The sequence below is a fragment of the Carcharodon carcharias genome, chromosome 14 (assembly GCF_017639515.1).
Source record: "Carcharodon carcharias isolate sCarCar2 chromosome 14, sCarCar2.pri, whole genome shotgun sequence".
Taxonomy (NCBI): Eukaryota; Metazoa; Chordata; class Chondrichthyes; order Lamniformes; family Lamnidae; genus Carcharodon; species Carcharodon carcharias.
Genome location: NC_054480.1, coordinates 142,279,584 through 142,300,257, shown reverse-complemented (window position 1 = coordinate 142,300,257; position 20,674 = coordinate 142,279,584). Strand labels below are relative to the sequence as shown.

Sequence of the window (20,674 nt, the reverse complement as noted above, 5' to 3'; positions counted from 1 at the left end):
AAATTGCACTAAAGACGCTGATTTAGAATTTAATAAAAAATCAGGATTTGTTCACACGCAGCAGCTGTACATATTGACAAATAGGGTAGTGTATGAGTTTCATTATGTCGTGTCTCTAACTCTGCTCCACACAATTGCCGTGTGATTCACGTTGAGGCTTTTACTTCTGAGGCGAATCCAATTGGGGTGAATAGTAAATACTGTGGGTCACCAGAGCAGGTCAGTGGCTGGATATTCTGTGCCAGCAACTCACCTCCTGACTCCCCAAAGCTTTTCCACCATCTTGACAGCACAAGTCAGGAGTGTGATGGGATACCCTTCACTTGCCTGGATGAGTGCAGCTCCAACAACGCTGAAGGAGTTCGACACCATCCAGGAGAAAGTAGCTTGCTTGATTGTGGTGTAGGGTAGGGTGAGGTGGAGGGACTGTGACATAGTGATAATGCCACTGAACATTAGTAATCCAGAAGCCCAGGCTAATCATCTGGGAGCAGGGATTCAAATCCCACCATGGCAGTTGGTGGAATTTAAATTCAATTAATAAAATCTGTAATATAAAGCTAGGCTCAGTGATGGTGACCAGGAAACTATCACTGATTGTCATAAAAACCCATCCGGTTCACTAATGTCCTTTAGGGAAGGAAATCTTCCAGCATTACCTACATGTGACTCCAGGCCCACAGCAATGTGGTTGCCTCTTAAATGCCCTCTGAAATGGCCTAGCAAGCCACTCAGTTAAAGGGCAAGTAGGGATGGGCAACAAATGCTAGCTAGCGATGCCCACATCCCATGAAAGAATCAGTTTTAAAAAACACCTCCTTAAACATCCACCACTGGCGCATCTTTGCAGCGTGTACCATCTACAAGATGCATCACAGTAACTCGCCAAGGCATCTCCAACAATGCCTTTCAAACCTGATCGGCACTGCCTAAAATTCCAAGAGAACAATATTAACTGCAAGTTCCCCTCCAAGTCACCCTCCATCCTGACTTTGGAAATATATTACGATTCCTTTCTCGTCACTGGGGCAAATTCCTGGAGCGCCCTCCCTAACAGCACTGTGCGTGCACATACCCCACACAGACTGCAGCGGTTCAAGAAGGCGGCTCACCACCACCTTCTCAAGGGCAGTTAGGCCTGAGCAATAAACGTTGGCCCTGACAGCGATGTCCGCATCCCATGAACAAATTTTTCAAAAAGAAGGCTGTGCTCGCTGCCAATGCAGTGCGTGCGCAGTTGTACCAATGTAACGTCGTTGCGAGTGATGGAGTTCAGAACTCAACTCATATGGGGAGAAAAGAATCCTTAGTTTTATTTTATGATGTATCATAGGAAAACCTGTGTGAAAATCTGCAGAGGAATTACTGCTCCAAAACGGCAAGACTGCTCCTGGCACTTTGTTTTAATGGAACAGAAAATCGGGCACTCTGACATCCACCCTTAATTTTTCGATCTGCGTTGTCATCCCAACAAGACTGTACCATGAGCAGAGTTTTCTCGGGGCTCTTGTTTTCTTCAAGTGTGTTCTTTTACCATGTTTTTAAAAAGGGCTTAAAAAATTGAAAAGTTGGGTTTTTGCGCAATATTTGTTTTCTACACATGCGTGGACAAGTGCCCATGTGCAGGCGCTTATCGGCAGCCATCTTGCATTGGCGGGAGACACAGTGTAAAAAAAGTGTATTTTAGGGGAAGCTTGATAAGTACGTGGAGAAAGGAGTAGGTGTGTTTTGGACAGGTGAGAGTCTCGTTCAGATACGATAGTCTAATCGCGCCATTCAGAACCCTGCCTTATGTCGGCATTCGCCACCTAGTTTTGGCTTTACCACAAATGCTAGGAGCCAAGGAGCAGCAGACAGAGGGGGCTTAGGGGTCCTTATTTTTTTTCAAAGTTTTCCTTGTGGAGGAATAGGAGGCCTTTCCTGCCAAGCTTTTGCAGTCCCTCATCACAGCATCATGCTTCACTCAGTGTTTCCCTCTTGAGTGACTTCTATTTCAACGTTTATACCTTTTTATTGTGTCTCTTTAGTATCATGTGCCCTTCCTGTCAATCTACTCACTGGCTTTGGAACAGGACCTGGAATTTGGACAAAGCACGATACAAGGAGTCAACGTCCTCCAGAACCAAACCTTCTTCCAGGTAACAAGATACAGTTAGGACCAGAGCCCACAAATTAGAATAGATCCATTATTACATCACGGTCAAATAACTGGTGTTCTTAGAGGAAATTAAAGCCTATTTACATTTTTAAAAATTTCACATATTTCATATTGGGCTGTTATAAACATGTAAAGTTAACATTTATTTTATACTAGTCCAAATCCTGCAGCATCACACACAAGGAATTAAGACCAAGTGCACCATTCAGGTCAAGCAGGACGAAAGGGTGCAGAGTGACCTGAAAGAACAGGGGGAAGGAAGTCAATAGTGAAGAGGTCTGCAACCAATCACAGCAGGACATTAATAAACGTGCAGAGGAGGCAAATAATTGGCAAATGAAATTCAACACAGACAAATGTGAGATAGTACATTTTGATAGGGAGGTCACTTATTGGAAGGTGCAAGTCTAGGTGGGGTACAGGAACAAAGGGATATCGGAGCAGCAATACATCAATCACTAAAAGCTGTACTGAGGTTGGAAAGGCCATGAAACAAAAGCAAAGCAAGCACCAGCTTTTGTTGCTAGCAGGACAGGATAGAATTGAAAAGTAGGGAAGCTATGCTAAACCTGTATCACGCCTTGGTTACACTTAGAGGTCTGCGTGCACTTCCAGTCACCATGTTATAAGCAGGATATAGAAGCACTGGAGAGGGAGTAGGAAGGTTTGCAACGATGACACCAGAAATGCATGTGTATAAAAATCAGGAAATGATTGACAGGCTGGGTCTCTTCTTTCTTGAAAAAAGAAAGCTGAGGCGTGATCTAATAGAGGTCTTTAAAATTATGAAAGGTGTTGGTAGAGTGGATAAAGAGAGAACATTTCCACTTGTGGGAAAGAGTGTAAATTGAGGCCATCGATGTAAGATTGTCACCGAGAAATCCAATAGGGAATTTGGAAGAAATTTGTTCACCCAAAGAGAGGTAAGAATGCTACCGCAGGTTGAAACAAATAGTTCAGATGCCTTTAAGGGGAAACTAGACAAGCATTTGAGGCAAAAGGGGATAGATGTTTATGTTGGTAGATTTAGATGAGAAAAGATAGGAGGACGCTCAAGTTGAAGCATAAACACCAGCAAAAACTGGTTGAGCCAAAGGGCTTGTTTCTGTGCCATATATGCTATGTAATCCTATGTATATAATAGAGAAGGAAGGAGGTAGTAGGTGGGAAGCAAAAAAACAGCGGAGAGGAGTGAGATGAGAGGTGGGGTGATGGAGAGAGGTAAGGAGGGGGAAATGGTGTGAGAAAGGAGTGGCTGGGAAAGGGGATGTGGAAAAGGTGTTAGAAGAATGGGGGAATGTCATGGAATGTCAAACAGTGGTTCCACCTATGGGTGGTTCAGAGTTTGAGAAGCAGTTACTTATTCCTCTGTGACCCCATTACGATAATTGTTGGATCCTGGACAAATTAGTACATGTTTTCATACTATGTTTCCAGGAAACAATTTGCAGCAGCTGTCACTCCACATTTGAATGTTTCCTCATCAGCTTTTGATGGGGAAATGTGTGGAAAAACAGTTGATGATGTGTCAGCATAATTAATGCTCTAGATATCCAAATCCAGTATTATAAAACAGGCTTACTCTTCACAAGCTGCTTAATCCAGCTTGCTCGGTGAGGGGTTTTTGCAAAGAGACCATGCCTGTGATAAGGCTTCAGATTGCTCAGTGATTGGTTTCTGTCATCACAGCCATTTCCTAACTTGCCACAAATCTGTACTTCAGCTTCTCAGGTTCTGGATCCAACACATGGGCCAGAAGGAGCCTTTCGCCAAATGTCGTAGGCTTATTTGCGTTAAGAGTTATGGAATATTTTGTAATATTTGATCAGTCATGTCAATGCTTAGCACAATAGCCCCTCAATCTGCATTTTAGACAAGTAGTTATCTAACTCTTTTTGAAGGGTCTTTCTGCTAGTTGGCTTAGCAGTTAGTTGCTTTCTCTGTTCCAAATATTCAGCTGTCTGTGACACAGCTTCTAATCATTACTGGTGCTTGAAACTCATTAAGTTTGTACGCGCATTCTAAAAGAGTTATTTAATTTGTCCCCACCTATGGGTGTATTTCATAATTTTCCTATCAGGAATGAACTAATGATTTTTGGATCAGTCAGTTCAGACCAAACCCAAAAGTCAACAAAAGCAATACCCCTCGTACCTGATGAGAATGGGGTACACATCATAGAAGTGTGCAACACATTGCCTGCCTTGTGCCACACACCTCCTTAATAGTTGTGTTTTGCACAGGCAAGAGTCTCGTTCAGATACAATAGTCTAATGGCGCCATTCAGAACCCTGCCTTACCCCTGCATTTGTCACCTAGTTTTGGCTTCACCACTAACGCCAGGAGCCAAGGAGCAGCCGACCCAGCAGAAGACTGAAGGGGCTCAGGGATCCTTATTTTTTTTCAAAGTTTTCCTTGTGGAGGAATAGGAGGCCTTTCCTGCACCAGGCCCCTGCAGTCCCTTATCCGCAATTGTGTTGCCTCCCCCTTGTCCCTGAGCCAGTCCTATGACTGCTGGGACCATCCCCAACCAGGGATTCCAGCTGCACTGACCCAACTTCTGTTTTCCATCTGTGATCTCCGCCCACCAGGAAGTGACGGGACAGAAGAAACGAGGCAGAATCCCGGCACCTCTGTGTCTCGCCCTCACTTTCTATTCATTTGATTTCCAGATCCCTTGGGTTTCCACTTTGACCCTGACTGGCAATCAGCCTGATAACTTTCCACTGACAGCGTTTTTTAAAAATTATTCATTCATGGGACGTGGGCTGCGCTGGCTGGGCCCAGCATTTATTGCCCTTCCCTAACTGCCCTTGAGAAGGTGTTGGTGAGCTGCCGCCTTGAACCGCTGCAGCTCATGTGGTGTAGGTACACCCACGGTGCTCTTTGGGATGGAGCTCCAGAATTTTGACCCAGACACAGTGTGTGCAAGTGCTATTCCTACTGATTTTGTGCAATTGTTTTCTCTAACACAGCCATTAACTGGAAGAAGACTGGATCATGAAAAGCGCAGGAAAGAAATTAAGGAACAGTGGCACCGAGCGCAGAGAAAACTGGTACGAGAAACTACTGTGTACTGGATGACTAGTGTTTCAAAATTTCCTCAGTGATGAAATATAATTGTACATTTTAAGTGGAGGGGATCTCTCTCCCTGTCGCTCTAGCCCTTTTACAGTCCACTAGTTTCATCCCACTCATCACAGATATTATGCTTTAGAGGCTGGAGGAAATCCAGTGATAACTGAATCCACCTCATCCATTGTTGGTTTCCTGAATTGGACGTCACATGTAAAAATTTCCTGTGTCTTCAGTGTACTTCACGATGGTTCAATCTCAAATACATTTCATTTAGATTTTTTTTTAAAATGCTGTAAATCAACAAGTTACTAATTGACCCATTTCCTGTCTGTGAAGGTTTGGATCCTGCTCAATAATAGAAATACAATGTGGACACTGACTTGCAAAATAATTTTCAGTTTTATATTAGTTTGATTCTCCCCTTATTATATTTTACTTTGTAGTTAGGTTATTTTCCCAATGTTAGTGTTCTCCCTTCCCCCTTCTCTCTGGCTGTTTGCCACAATAAAGCCATGAAGAGCTAATTATACTTCTGTAACTTGTCCCAGAAACTGTTATTCATTGTGTGACCCTTGATAATGAAAGTTGGCAGGCTGTATTTCTAAAAGAAATCTGAAAGTCAAGTAAGGTTCCACCCTCACTCAGGCTTCATGTTGGCTCACTAAGATAAAAGCAAAAAACTGCGGATGCTGGAAATCCAAAACAAAAACAAAAACAAAAATACCTGGAAAAAACTCAGCAGGTCTGAACATAGAGAAATGGAAAGCCTGAATGATATTTTCTTTCTTCAGAAACTCAGGGGTACTGAGGCCAACTGCAGTGACCTACCACGTAAGATCACCAGGAAGCAAACCCGGATCTTTCTTAGTCTGAACCGCCTGGTTATTCACTGGATAAACTTGATGAGCCACCAGGGAAACCCTAATTCTAGCTAATTCTTCTTAAAGGGATATAGCTCTGATGTCAATTTTAGCAATGGGTCCTCAGATTTCAGCAGTTGTGCTGTAAAGTATTTGAGTTAGACATATAGAAGCCGGCGTGGGCCATTCAATCTCTCAAGTCTGTTCCGGAGTTCAGTTAGATGGCTAATTGGTGCTTCAACTCCAATGACCTACTTTTGTTCCATATCCCTCGATACCTGTTACTCACCAATTTCAGTCTCAAAAATCTCCAATTGTCCCAGTCTCCGGGTCTGTGTGAAAGAGTGCTTCCTGCATGATTTCCCCCCAGAATAGCCTAGCCCACAAATTTTAAGACTCAATGGCCATTCTTTCTCATTTCCCTCGGAAATAATTTTTCCCTATCTATTCTGTCATCACTTTAACGTTCCAAACACCTCATCCCTCAACCTCCTGTACTGAAGGAAATAGGAGACAAGCTTATTCTTATAATTTAACCCACTAGGCCCTAGAAGCATCAGGCCTACTGTAAGAGGTGGGTGTACCAGCACCTACCTCAGCACTGTTGCTCCAACAGCAATATAAACTTCACCACTAGAGGGAAGTTCAAGAGAGAAAATATGTTGTATGAGCTTATGTTTCAAAATAGTTATTAAAAAGAGAAACAAAGGCGACATGTAGTGAAGGCTTTCATCGTTTAAAATTGACCATCAGCAACCAGAGAGGGAACAGTGGAGCTTTGAAGCTGCCATTTTCCTCTGCTGATCAGCTACACTAACAGTAGGTATCAGATAAAACAACTGCAGGAAATGGGTTCCTTATGAAACTGTGCTGTAGACAGAGGAAGTGCACAGGAAATACTTAGGCTGCTGGCAGATGAGCCTGCACTTGCAATGACCCAAGCTGAAAGTATCTACACTTCACAACATGAGCCACCATTTTACAGTCGGGATCTTGATCAAGCTGCAACTCCGCGCTCTTTTCTGAAATTTGGAAAAGCAAAGCCGAGCTTGTACACTGGGCAGTGGTTTGCAAAACTAGACCATAATGTCCCCCAAACAATTCTTCATATACAGTCAGGCAGCTTCCTTTTGCTCTCGCTCTGTGGCTCCCCACTGCTGAAGGCACTCTCTTGCTGCAATATGGTTTCACCAGCAACTATTGCCCTCCATTACCCAAGTGGTCATTGTAGCATGGGAGTGTTGATGAGGAACGCCTGCAGGCTAAATAAATGCGGGGTACATCTTAGCCAAGCCTATTGTGCACACGCCAACAGAGATATCGTTGGAATAGTGACCAGGAGTGGAAAGCCTGGATAGTCTTCCCTTCCTGATCCTTGGAAGGTGGCGACCAATTTAGGCACCATTACCACCCTCCTAGCTGAGATCAGCATGAATTTAACCAGTGGTATTCCTGATCTGATTGAGTCAGATCGAGAACTATCTGTCAATCAATGGGAGAGCCAAGAGGGGGGAGTAATTTGTGTTATTGAGCAAGAGGTGCAGGAGCCACAGTTGGGACTGGAAGGGGAGTTTGACTGAAAAAATGGTGTAAAACTTCAAAAATAATCAGGGAGTGAATTTGCAACAAAAGAGTTGGTCTGCTGGATCCCATGAGTTAAAAAATAAATGAGAAAAACAAGTTACAGTTTTTGATGTCACATTGTGATTGTTGCTCATATCAAAGGAAGCGTAAGGAATTCCACAATATCAATCTGCAGCCGAATGATAACCTCTTGAAGTTAAATCCTGACTTTAAAGGGAAAGTCCTTTGATAAGATTTATTTCAATTGATTTTGCCTTATTTTTGCTCATTTGCGTGTGAGTTTATACAAAGGTCAGCCTCCTTTGAAAGAAATGCAAACTCGCGTTAAAATCTATCATGTAGCAAGAAAATGTTGGGTGCCTGTTTCTCCTTTGAAAGCAGCTGTTGGAAGGATTTAAAAAAAACCAAAATCATGTGTCTCAAAGATCCACAATACAGTCAAGGTGCTCAAGTTAAGGTACTTAGGTCAATGTGAAGCCATCTTTAGAACCATAGAAAAGTTACAGTGCAGGAAGAGGCCTTTCAGCCCATCATCTCTGCACCGGCCAAAAAGAGAAAAAAGAAACTTAGCCAGTCATTTTAATCCCACTTTCCAGCACCTGGTCCGTAGCCTTGCAGGTTACAGAATTTCAGATGCAGATCCAGGTCCCTTTTAAATGAGTTGAGCATTTCAGCCTCAACCACCAACTTTGGCAGTGAATTATAGAACCATAGAAAATTTTATCTCCTCGCTTAATTTCATCTCACTGGGCAAACATGCTGTTTTAATGCGCACATTTTGCTGTTCAGTAGTAGTAACAAATGCCTCGACAATTTTGGTAAAATATCATGAGTTTCATCTGACCTATTCTGACCTGGACCAACAATATCTGGCCTCTGTCCAGTAAACCAATCTGACTTTCTGTTATCACCTCACAGCAAGAGGCTGAGACAAACCTTAAAAAGGCAAAGCAGGCTTACATGCAACGTTCTGAGGAGCATGAGAAGGCCAAGTACCTGACGGTGAAAGCAGAAGAGGACCAGCAGAGCACAAGCAGCAGCAACACCAGCAAAACTCTGGACAAGAAGAGGAGAACGGAGGAGGATGCACGCAATAAGGTGAGTGAACAGGGCAAATGCCCCAGTATTGGCTCTAAGAGCATTTATATGCACTTGCTCCCATGTTTAAATATGTTATAATGTTTTAAAACTGGACTTCTCTGTTAATCTAATTATTTTCTTAAAAATAGCCCCTGGGCCTTTCTATGCACCCTTTCACACCCCTCTGCTAATCTTTTAGGCTCTTATAGTCGTTTGGTAGTACAGAAGTTGAGTATTGCTGAAAGAAAAGATATTGTTTTGTCAAAGTTTTTCATCTTGCATTCATCAATTTGCAAGAATGCCAAATGTAAAGGGAACAACAATTTGTACTGTATGGGAAGGGAGTGCTGATTGGTTGGCAAGTGGACTCTGATTGTCCAAATGAGTGCGAGATGAAAAGCTTCGACAAAAAATGACCCTTCCTTTCAGCAATAGTTTGAGACACTCGGGTGCAGCTCACTATTCCACAGCTGCTTTCAGGTTGATAGGTAACTTATTTGCAGAACTTTACTTGCATTTATTTAACATCCTCCAGATCCACATAATGCTCCAAAGAATTTCACAACTGATGAGTTCCAAAGAAGAGTCATATTGGACTCAAAACCTTAACTCTGTTTTCCCCCCTCCACAGATGCTGCCAGACCTGCTGAGTTTTTCCAGCACTTCTTTTTATTTCAGATCTCCTGCATCTTCAGTGTTTTGCTTTTATTCGCAACTGATGAGTTAACTTTCAAAGAATAGCCATTGATGTTTTGTAGGAAAACATGGTAGCCAATTTAGGCACAGCAAGCTCCCACAGACGGTAACTATTTGGTTGGTTTTCCTGAAAGTTAGTTGAAAGAGAAATGTTGGCTAGGACACAAGGAAAGCTTCCTTCTCTTCCTTATTTGATTGCATTAGTACACCTAGCTGTAACGCTACACTATCGAAAGGTTATCTCAAAAGCTTGTGCCTCAGAAGTAACATATTAATCACAATATGGCATCCTGCACTTCCTAATGTATGCAATAATATTTGGGAAGATCAAAGTCTGTCCTGTCAGTCACAGTGTCTTTGACAGCTGCTCATATCCTATCCTGAACAAAGTAATCTGGGAGCATGTTTGTGTGAAAATGGGCTTACTCAATGAGACAGCTGTGATATACAAAATCAAAAATTTAATTTCTCCAGTTGCTTAAGGTGACTATTTGAGTTCAGGTTCAAATTGTACAGGGTATGTGGACAGGCGTATCCCTGGCTCTCTAGTTGAATGAGATTGTTTCGATTGTCGATGTGTGGTGGGACTACTGTAATGGAAGGAGGTTGAGCTCAATCATGTACTTTTGTGAGAAAATGGCAAAATCAATTTTAATCTGTTTCAGAGGATTATTGCAGCAAAGTACTGGATTTATTTGCATTGATTTATTTTTTAGCAAAAGGAAAGAATTGGCCGATATTGCCTATACAAGGGAGAGGAAAATATATCTCCATGGACATTAATTTTGATTTATCATTTAAAAAGATTTTACTTGTCAAATTACAGAATCATCTTGAAGTGGCCAGGATCTGAAAGGCACCAGGACAGTGAAGATGGTATTTAAAATGCACAGATAAAAATCCTGAGATCATTCCGTCCACAAACCAGATAAAAACCCTTATCTCGTTGAACAGAAAACAGACAACTGTAAACAAGTCAAAGTGATTTACAACATGCATGCACTTGTCTTGAATTCAAGATGATCTGGTGCTACTGGAAATAGGTTGCACTGTTCCATCAGTGAGATGACAAATGCAGAAACACTGTGGAATATTACACTGCCACTAGCACAAAATCAAGATGAAGAATCAGTGATTTTGCAAGCTTCTAATGGCATGTTAATATTGCAGAACTGCTTCAATAGGTCATCCTGTTTCAGATGGAAACCTGTGCACTTAATGATTATGTCTAGCAGCCACATCTTATTCCTTTGTTCTCTAACTGAGCAGAGATTTTAACCTGTTTCAAATGGGGGATTCCCTGAGCAGGTCTGTGTGCTCTTTCATGCATGCGCATGGAAGAGCGCACAGATCTCCCTGTGCGGGCTAAGTGCTGCCTCAAGGAGATGGGTTGAACTTTTAAAAAATTTATTAAAGCTAAGAAAAAATTTCCCTGACATGTCCCCTCCTGTGACACTGTCACATGAGCTGGGACATACCCCATTACTTTTATTTAAAAAATTTTTCCAAGCATTTTAAGTCCCCCCCGTGAAACCCCATCCCGCCCGTGGACGAGGTTTCATGCTTTTTCAGGAGGCTGCCTGGGCTCTTCCGCCTGCCCCCCCACCCCCCACCAAATTACTTTTCTAATGGCCTTAACAGGCTGTTGACAGGTCGGCGGGCACACAGCCAACTCGGCCGCGCGCCCACCGAGCTGAAAATCTAAATGGCGCATGCCCGCCGTTACCCTGCGTCATTTTACGTGTCGCGAACGGGCCCCGCCCCCGCTCGCCGACCGGAAAATGCTGCCCACGATGTAATTCTGTACACCCGTATGACTATGAATTAAATGTTCACATAGGTGTGAATTTATACCATAATATACAGTGGTGTCACACAAAATATATGAGCAAGATCTTTGCATATGTAATGCCTTCTTAGGATATATGCGTGAATGTACATAAGTGGAATAGATACATAAAATACACGTGAATGCATTTACATTGAGAACTCAAACTTTGAAACAATTATTTTGCATCGTAAGCATGATAAAGAGACAACACTCAATTGTCGCTGTATTTAAATTGACTGTAGAGAATAAGAGATCACAGTTGTACTTTGCTTTTTCCCTATAATCCTGTGTGTTTTTGGTCATTCACTGGCTGTTATAAAATTTTTATTGAAGGCCTAAAACCTAATGGGGGAAACCTTTTTGTTTGTGAGTCTTTGAAGTAAATAGCTTAATGTCTGCCTTAGGGTCACGCTGCCAGGAATTTGGTACACACACCACAAGCCAAAAAAGACCACCCATTGGAAATTTCTCCTAACAGAGTTGTGCAGATAGAATTAGATGAGGTGTGACAGAGGAAACTTCAGAATTAGATAAGGAAGAATGAGAAGAAGCTCAAGTGAGGCATTAGTTCCATAACAGACTGGCTGGGCCAAATAGCCTGTTTCTGTGCTGCATATTCCTTGAAATCTTAAATACTTCATAAGATACAATTGCCTCATTGAAGATCAATGTAAGATTCCATAGATCACATTCAAAAGCAGTGGAGCAACACATTTCTCATATTTCTCATGCATACCTTACATTGCGATACTGAAAGATTCTTTACTCTAACAGCTGCTACTGCAAGAGGTAACAGCCAACACCGGTATCTACTGAAGGAAGTCTCCTTTTAATGTTAAAAACTGCAGACCTTTTGTCCTATAATTTGAAAATCTTCTTGAAAAGTTAAACTAATTTTGTACTTTGATATCAATGGATTGAATGTCAATTGACTGGGTTCATTACATTCTGGCATCTTGTTAGTAACCTGTAAACTTTTATATCTAATTATTCACAATACAATGTTAATATAGTTATGGGATTGTGTAATGCCCCTTTTAAACTATTTCACATGAAGCTACCTGTTTTTTGCCATAGCTCTGGCAGGAGTTGCCTGGCTAAAGTTAGTCAGTTACCCCCTTACCTGGTAATTCCACTGGTCCCTTGTTGGAATTACAGTGGGGGAGTTTCTGGAGCCCCACCGAGTTTCAGGGTCATTGTTTACAGCACCATGTAATTTCTCATTTTCTTCAAAAACTATTTGGTTTTATCCTTTTCTTGACAAAATTGAGCATGAGATCAGTAGTGGTTGGTGAACAGAATCATGTTTAGCCTTTTGGAATTTTCCAGCAGTAGAGTATTTTTCTCTGAAGAAGAATCATATGGACTCGAAATGTTAACTTTTTTTTTCTCTCCACAGATGCTGTTAGTTAGACCTACTGAGTTATTCCAGCATTTTCTGTTCTCGTTTCAGTTTTTTTTTAATGCTATTTGTCCCTCTATGTATCTCCCTTAGCTTGCCTGAGCTCTCTCAGATGCCCTTTTTATTTATTTCAGTTTACCGTCCTGTTCCTGCTACTCTATTGCAGAGTCCCTTTAATTCATGGTACCCTTAATTAGCCTTTTAACAAGTTTCACTATTACTTCTTCAGATACTTAGGAAGAATTCTGGGGGAAGTGCAAGGCTCAGTCAAACAGTGGGCTAGTGAACACTGTGCAATTTCTTCAGTTAACACTACACCCAACACCCATGGGTAAATGTAATACATACAAAAAACAACTTCCTAAGTCATAATTTATATCGACAGGGCTCTTAGCACAACTCATTTCAGAATTTCTCATTTTCTTCAATAACAATTTGGTTTTATCCTTTTCTTGACAAAATTGAGTATGAGATCAGTAGTGGTTCGTGAACAAAATCATGTTTAGTCTTTTGGTAGTACAGACCTTGAGTATTGCCGAAAAAAGAGACAGGTTGAAGCTTTTTGGTTTGTATTGTTTGAAATTTGAAATTATTTGAAATTGTCAGGGTCAAGCTGCCTGGTTTAAATTCAAACGATGCTTGGCAGTTAACTGTCAGTCACCATCACTAATGCATTCTCCATGGCAATGCCTCTACCAATCGGAGTCTACTTACCAATCAGCACTCTCTTCTCATACAGCATAAATTGTTGCTTCCCCCTAATATTGGTATTCTCACGAAGTTTCCTGGTGAGTGCAAGATGAAAAGCATCAACGTGTATTTGTTTTCAGCAAGAATCACGTTTTGTTCTAGCATATGGGAGCAGGAGGATGCCATTTAGCCACTTGAACTGTTTTGTTGTTCATTTAAATCATGGATGATCTATATCTTAATTCCATCTACCTGCCTTGGTTCCTTAACCCTAGTACACTAGCTTAACAAAAATCTTATCAACCTCAGTTTCAAAACTTGCAATTGACCTAACCTCAACAGCTTTTGGGCAGAGAAAGTTCAACTCTTGGTGTGAAGAAGTGCTTTCTGACGTTTCTGATACCTAATTACTTCAGATCCTGTTGAAATTGTTATTTTATAATGCTTGTATTCTTTAGGCTGATGAAGCTGAGGCAACTTACAGAACATGCATTGCAGATGCCAAGACACAAAAACAAGAGCTGGAAGATGTGAAAGTGAATGTACTACGACAAATCCAGGAAATCGTCAAACAGAGTGACCAGACATTGAAATCAGTGCGTACACCTTCACTCACTTAAGTTTTAATATTGTTTATTTCTGTTTGGGCTGAAAGAGGAAGCCAGACTAGAGAGACAGCAAACACTCACAGGAAGGATGAGGGCTGGTAAGCGTTCACCACTCAGGTTGGAACATTCACTTTACACTGCCATGGCCAAAGGTTTAACTCCTGGCAATAGCTGGCTCGTCACACACGTATTCATCAACTTCTGCAGTTCCTGTGCAGTCTGCTTTGTCACTCGCTGCCTCATGACCTTACAGTCAGTGGTCCTCCTAGTGACTTGAGGAGAATCAATGAGGATACATCCAAATATAAATTTTACCCAGGTCAAGTGGTTGACAGCCAAGACCAGGTACACATTTTCAGGAATATCTTTGGGAAGTGAGAGATATCAACACAGTGTGGCGGGGGAGGTGGGGTGTGATTAGCTTAGCCACTTATTCCATGCTACAGCTCAGTTGGTTGCACACTCACCTCTGAATCACAAGATCCTGGGTTCAAGTCCCACTCCAGGGTTTGAACAAAAAAACCATCAAGGCTGACACTCCAGTGCAGAACTGAGGGAGCACTGCGCTGTTGGAGGTGCTGTCTTTCAGATGAGATGTTAAACTGAGGTCACATCTGCCTGCTCAGGTGGATATAAAAGATTGCATGGCACTATTTCGAAGAAGAGCAGGGGAGTTATCCCCAGTTCCCTGGCCAATATTTATCCCTCAATCAACATCACAAAAAACAGATTTTCTGGTCGTCATCACATCGCTGTTTGTGTTAGTTTGCTGGGTGCATATTGGCTTGATAAGAAATAACATGTCAGCAACCGTCTGCAAGTAAGTATTCTGATTCTTAATACTAATTCTTTTAGATAAAATCCAAAGTCAATTTATTTTATTTAAGTCTCTTTGTTGGAACTTGCAGGCCACCATCTCCTACTACCAGAGAATGCACGTGCAAACAGCGCCACTCCCAGTGCATTTCCAGACACTGTGTGAGAGCAGCAAGTTGTATGACCCAGGCCAGCAGTACGCATCTTACGTCAAAGACCTCCAGATGGAGGCTGAAACAGAAGCACATTATGATTTTGAGTCATATTCACCTCAGATGGCGTGGTATGTCCCTGTTTTATTAGCTCTTGGCCCATTACCTCGTTGCTTCTATTTTAGCTGGAGGCACGTGTGTGTGTGTGTGTGTGTGTGTGTGTGTGTGTGTGTGTGTGCGTGTGTGCGTGTGTGTGTGCGTGTGTGCGTGTGTGCGTGTGTGCGTGTGTGCGTGTGTGCGTGTGTGCGTGTGTGCGTGTGTGCGTGCGTGTGTGCGTGTGTGCGTGTGTGCGTGTGTGCGTGTGTGCGTGTGTGCGTGTGTGCGTGTGTGCGTGTGTGCGTGCGTGTGTGCGTGTGTGCGTGTGTGCGCGCGTTCTTTTTCTTTGATTCATTTTCAGGATGTGGCTGTCGTTGGCTTGGCTGGCATCTTTGCCCATTCCCAGTCGCCTCTGGGAAGATGATAGAGGGCCTTCAGTCTTGTAGTTCAACATCAATTTGATGGCAGGCTACATCAAGTAAAGTGTGATATTGAGTCATGTTTCAAATTGACACCAGGACAGAGATGGCCAAGTGAGCTTGTGATCACTTGTTTATCTGTTCCTGAGAATTTGCCTTATCACAGAAGAGGTGGAGGAGCAGCGAGCCCCATCCCCTGTTAGCACTCTGGGTTTTAAGGAAAGAAAAACAATATAGCAGGAAACGCAACCAATATCCTGATGGGGTGACATGTTACAGATCTACATATGTGACTATTGTTGCGTTCCGTGTAGAGACCAATAACTTTTAAAATGAGATATGAATTTCCCAGCGACCAGCAGTAATAATCATATGACAAAATTTCATGTTTTAAGACTTTTACTGTAATAAACAAATTAACATCAACATAGACTTCATTACTTAATAGGCAACTAATACATCAAACTACAGAAAAGGTACTTCCCCCATAAACTAATTAACACAAATGAAAATATTTTATGACCCATTTGTATTTAGCGCCACTTTCCCAGCAGGTTTGTAGCCTTGAACGTTCAATGCATAACTTCTCCTGGTTTTTCAGTAGACTCCCTTCTTCTCCTTGCCACGCCAGGGTGAATCTTCCAGTGTCCTTCACTCAGTCTTCTGAGTATCCCCAAACTGATTTCCAGCAGCAAGACGTCCCCTGGTGACTCCTTAGTCCTTAACTCTCCTGTCTCTTTGAACAGAAAATCAGTTCTGTTCAGGATCCTGTTCCGTGGCTAACACAAAAACAGTCTTTTTTTTCCTCTACTTTGCACAGCAGTAGCTGTTTCAGTCTTCCTCTCAGGGTTTCTTGGTCTGACTGCCTGAGTCCAGAAGACCAGGTGTCCCTCTTTTGTGTCAAAATGTGAAAACAGACAGTTTTCCTTACATAGGTTTTGGCCAGGGCCTCTTTCCCAATGTTAACCAGATTGCATGGACCTGTCTCCAGGCAGAGTTAAGATGATCTCACCATCCTCTATTCACAATATTCTATTTCATTTTAAATTAAAGGAAACATTCTAAAACATGATTCTTTTATCAAGTCTTGCATTCATAACAATATGAATATTATATACATTATAAAGTGTATATTCCCTTGTAGATCAAGAACATTTATGTAAGAAGAATTTTCCCAAGACTCTTCTCATCCTGTATGGTGAGCTGAGGCTCACTTAAAAGGAAATTGTCCTGCATTTCAGTAATGCTATCTTAGCTGAAGAATGTCTCTTAGGGCTGGATGTTCAATATCAAAGTTGATAGCTCGAGTTGGGAAATTTCCGGACTCGGCATTTAGAAAGCCCACCTCAGTTCTCTGGAGCTTCATCCTAGTTGTTTTAGAAGCTGTTAGGCCCTCTATCCCTCACCCATAAGATCCCCATATGCCCCCTCATACCCCCATGCCAACTCATCCCCCCACCCACACCCATGCCCCCTCATAGCCCCTCATTCACCTCCATAACCATTCACCAAGTATCTACCATGGGTAGCTCTCAGGAGCCATGTGGAGATGAAGAAAAAAACTTCTAACAATCTAATGCAGTGCTCACTCATAAACACGATAGTGAAAATATTCCATTCATTAAACACATTCAAATATTTTTAAATCTCAAGTGGTTAATTTCCTAATTAAAAAAAAAACTTCTATTTCACCACACATCAAAGGCATCTAGCTTCTTTAAACTGTCAATCAAACTGTGAACTCAGAGACTTTTGCCAAGATAACTGTAGCTTTTGAAATTCAGCTAAGGATTAATAATGACATAATAACAGCCCTTGGGGACTGCCAACAAAGACCTCCATTGAAACTGCACAAACAGGTGGTAATCTTTATTCCTGACTTACACCAGATGGACTGTCAATCAAAGCAGTCCAGCAGATGTTTATTTTAACTCTTGCTGACAGCTTCAGCCTGTTTTTTTTTTGTCTTTTGAAAATGGGGGCTTTAAAAAACTTCAGATTATGACATTAAAACAGACTTTATCCACCTTTCAAGGGCGTTTACATCTACTCCAATTCATGACTGCCACACTGTGCATTAACGCACCTGGAACAGCCAAAGTGGTGTCTGATTGAACTCAGCACTAATGTCAAATGGCCCTGCTGAGGTAAAGCTTCCCTCCTGTGTGATTTATGCCCTGCTCCTTTCCCCTACCAGCAAAATGGGATCAGAAATGGGGGCAGGACTTCTGCATCCAGGTTCTGCCCATCATTTATAAAGGTCTGCATCTGTGAAAATGTGGCCAATGGTGTTCCATAAAATATATTATTCTTTTGGGGTGCAGTTGTTATGTAGGCAAACACAGGCCTCCATTTGACAAATTAATGTCAGTTTTGGGCAAAGTTTGTACACTGCATTTATTTCAACTGGACCTCACCAGCATTAAAGCAGCCACTCATTATTCCAAAATGACACCATACAGCAACTTGCTCTTGAAGACTTTTTGCACGATTAAGACAATCACAAAAGCTGTGTAATTGTAAAACCATTCCTGTTAAACACGAGTCTAGTTTCCAGGAAGATGGGCCAAATGAAAGCTTATCAATCACAGGTGCCAGTAAGTCAGGCTCCACTTCTGTTTATGTCTGTTTATTCAATGACATCCTATCAGCTGTTCAGCTAATCCACTCTAACTACCTACTAGAGGCTGGCACCATTGAACTATGTGATGCTAAAAAGAGAGCTTGAGGTAATCCATGCTACTGCTGGATGAGGTCCTCAAGCATTCCAAAGTCCTGGAAAAAGATAAACAGTTGGATTAATAATACAGGTCGTGAACCTTGGAGAAATGCTTCTTCCATTCTCAAAACTTCTTATTTCAGGACAGTCTAACAGCAGTGTGAAACGAAAAGTTATTCAGTTGGCAGCATGCATCACTTTTGCTACTGTATTAGATAAGAACAGAAGAATGTTTCAGAACAGGTAAAGGCTGTTGGACCCTACAACCCCTCTCTTTCTCAGAGATCCAACCCTGCCTTCCCACTCTATCCATCAATCCCTCCCTTCTCCAGAAATATATCCATCGTGTCCCCCAAGATGCTTTCTGCTTTACAGAGAAAATAATGCAGGCACATAACCAGTGTGTCAGCAACTGAAAGGAGAAAGATAGTTTGTGTTTTGGGTTTAGACCCAATGAAAGATCTATACCTAAAACATGAACCTGTTTTTACATCATTTCAGATGCTGATGCACTACAGATCTCGGGCATTTCTATCTTTTCCTTTTTATCTACCTTTTCTGTTTCCGTTGCCTTCCAAGTCCAGTATCATTTGGATGGAACTATTTCATATGTCTGCCTTGGTCACTTCGTACTTCCTAATTATTAAGAAAGAAAGAAAAATCTTGCATTAATGTAGTGCCTTTCACAACCTCAGGATATCCCAAATTGCTTTACAATGAAGCACTTTCGAAGCATTGTCACTGATGTCACCCATGAAACACTGCAGCCAATTTGTACATAGCCAAGATGAACATAGGGCAGGACACTGGAGTGAGCTCCTTTGCTCTTCTATGAAGTAGCACCATGGAAATTTTCTTGTCCAACTGAAAGGACAATTTAATGTCTCAAATGAAAGGTGGCACTGGTAGTAGTGCAGCACTCCCTCAGTACTGCACCGAATGTCACTCAGGTCTCTGAAGTGGAACCCAAACCCACAACCCTGTGACTCAGATGGGAGTGCTACCAACTGAGCCACAGTTGACACACCTTAAGTTTATGCTGTATTATGAATATGCAGCAATGCAGGCGGAACACACTATATGAACACAAGGTCAGGAAAACACAGAAAAAACAACTTTGTACCACAAAGATTTCACTAATCTTATTAACAATGTGTTATGACCCAAAAGCATTGTGAGAATGGTAAGCCTCTCAATCTTCTCTATTGTTAACGTCCTGTCAGATTACATTGCTATGATTTGTTAATTAGATTGTTAGGGTTAAGAGAAACAGGTGTGGGGTTTTAATTGCGCACGTAGGGGATAGCTGGGACACTGGTTGAGTGGGAGGAGAGCTGTGAGACTGCCCAAGTCAGTAAACTCTCTCAGTGAAGAAAAGCTCCGTGCCTTGGCTTCTGCTTGACCAACTGGCTTGGATCCTGTTAGCATCCCATTAATGATCCCACTGCAGCTGCTTCAATAAAAGTGAGCACTAACCCTGAGAAAGAAGAAATCTAGAAGATGAACGAATGAAATTATTTGCTGCTATGCACCTCCTTGCAGTTGATTTGAGAAGGGCTTCTCCAGGTTTAACTAGTCTTTATAACCAAAAGAATGCCTAAGCTGGACTGGGTTAGGTCTTGCCAAGTTTGAAATAAATTTAAATATTTGTAGATTCCTAAGCATTTTTTTGCAACTTCTTTACCTTTCAAATAGGGAAGGACAGACTTTAATGGAAGTGAATTAGTAACACTTTGTCACTTAGCTGACTTTCTAAGCTGTAAAAGATAGTGAAAATAAACACTCCATATACATTGCTCTTAATTTTATGTGTCTATCAACATTCCAATACTTGCATGATTTAAAGAATAGCTGAGAACTGGCTGCACTGTAAGCACGCAAGTGCTTAATACATTTGAATGACATTCCTCTGTCCATTAATCCAATGCAGGCATTGACATGTTTGAAATCATTTTATTTGATCAGAGACAAGGATTTGGTGTGAGCGCATTAAGCATTTCTGCAATAAAATTGTTGACTGCTGTAATGCGTAGGTTATGATACGAAGAGCAAGTTTGATGATAATAGGTGAAGACTTACATTGGTAACCAAGTGGTGCACCTATACATCCTTTTACTGCTACAAATATTTCAATTTCACTTCATAGGTTGAGCTATGTTTTATGGCAATTTAGGGTGTTCCCTGTATATATTTGTTGGGTTGCAATGAATCAGTGCAAAGGGCAAAGCTGTTTGCACCCATCTTCAGCTTGGAGTGCTGAGTGGATGAACCATCTCAGCCTCGTACTACGATTCCCAGCATCCCTGATGCCAGGCTTCAGCCAATTCAATTCGCTCCATATGACATCAAGAAATGAATGAACACACTGAACATAGCAAAGGAAGTGGGCCCTGACAATATCCCAGCAGTATTACTAAAGACTTGCATTCCAGAATTAGTTGCACCTCTGGCCAAGCTGTTCCAATACAGCTACAACACTGGCAGC

General features: G+C 41.8%; 1 protein-coding gene across 6 annotated transcripts in view; it reads left to right on the top strand.

Moving 5' to 3' along the window:
* LOC121286884 (rho GTPase-activating protein 45-like) overlaps positions 1 to 20,674 on the top strand; it is a 191,983-nt gene that overhangs the window by 146,913 nt on the left and 24,396 nt on the right. For all 6 annotated transcript variants that reach the window (XM_041204097.1, XM_041204096.1, XM_041204101.1 and 3 more), the window contains 5 exons: positions 2,028 to 2,138; positions 5,134 to 5,214; positions 8,599 to 8,778; positions 13,838 to 13,975; positions 14,896 to 15,086. In XM_041204097.1, coding sequence (XP_041060031.1) covers positions 2,028 to 2,138; positions 5,134 to 5,214; positions 8,599 to 8,778; positions 13,838 to 13,975; positions 14,896 to 15,086 — 701 coding nt within the window. The remainder of the gene's footprint in view (positions 1 to 2,027; positions 2,139 to 5,133; positions 5,215 to 8,598; positions 8,779 to 13,837; positions 13,976 to 14,895; positions 15,087 to 20,674) is intronic.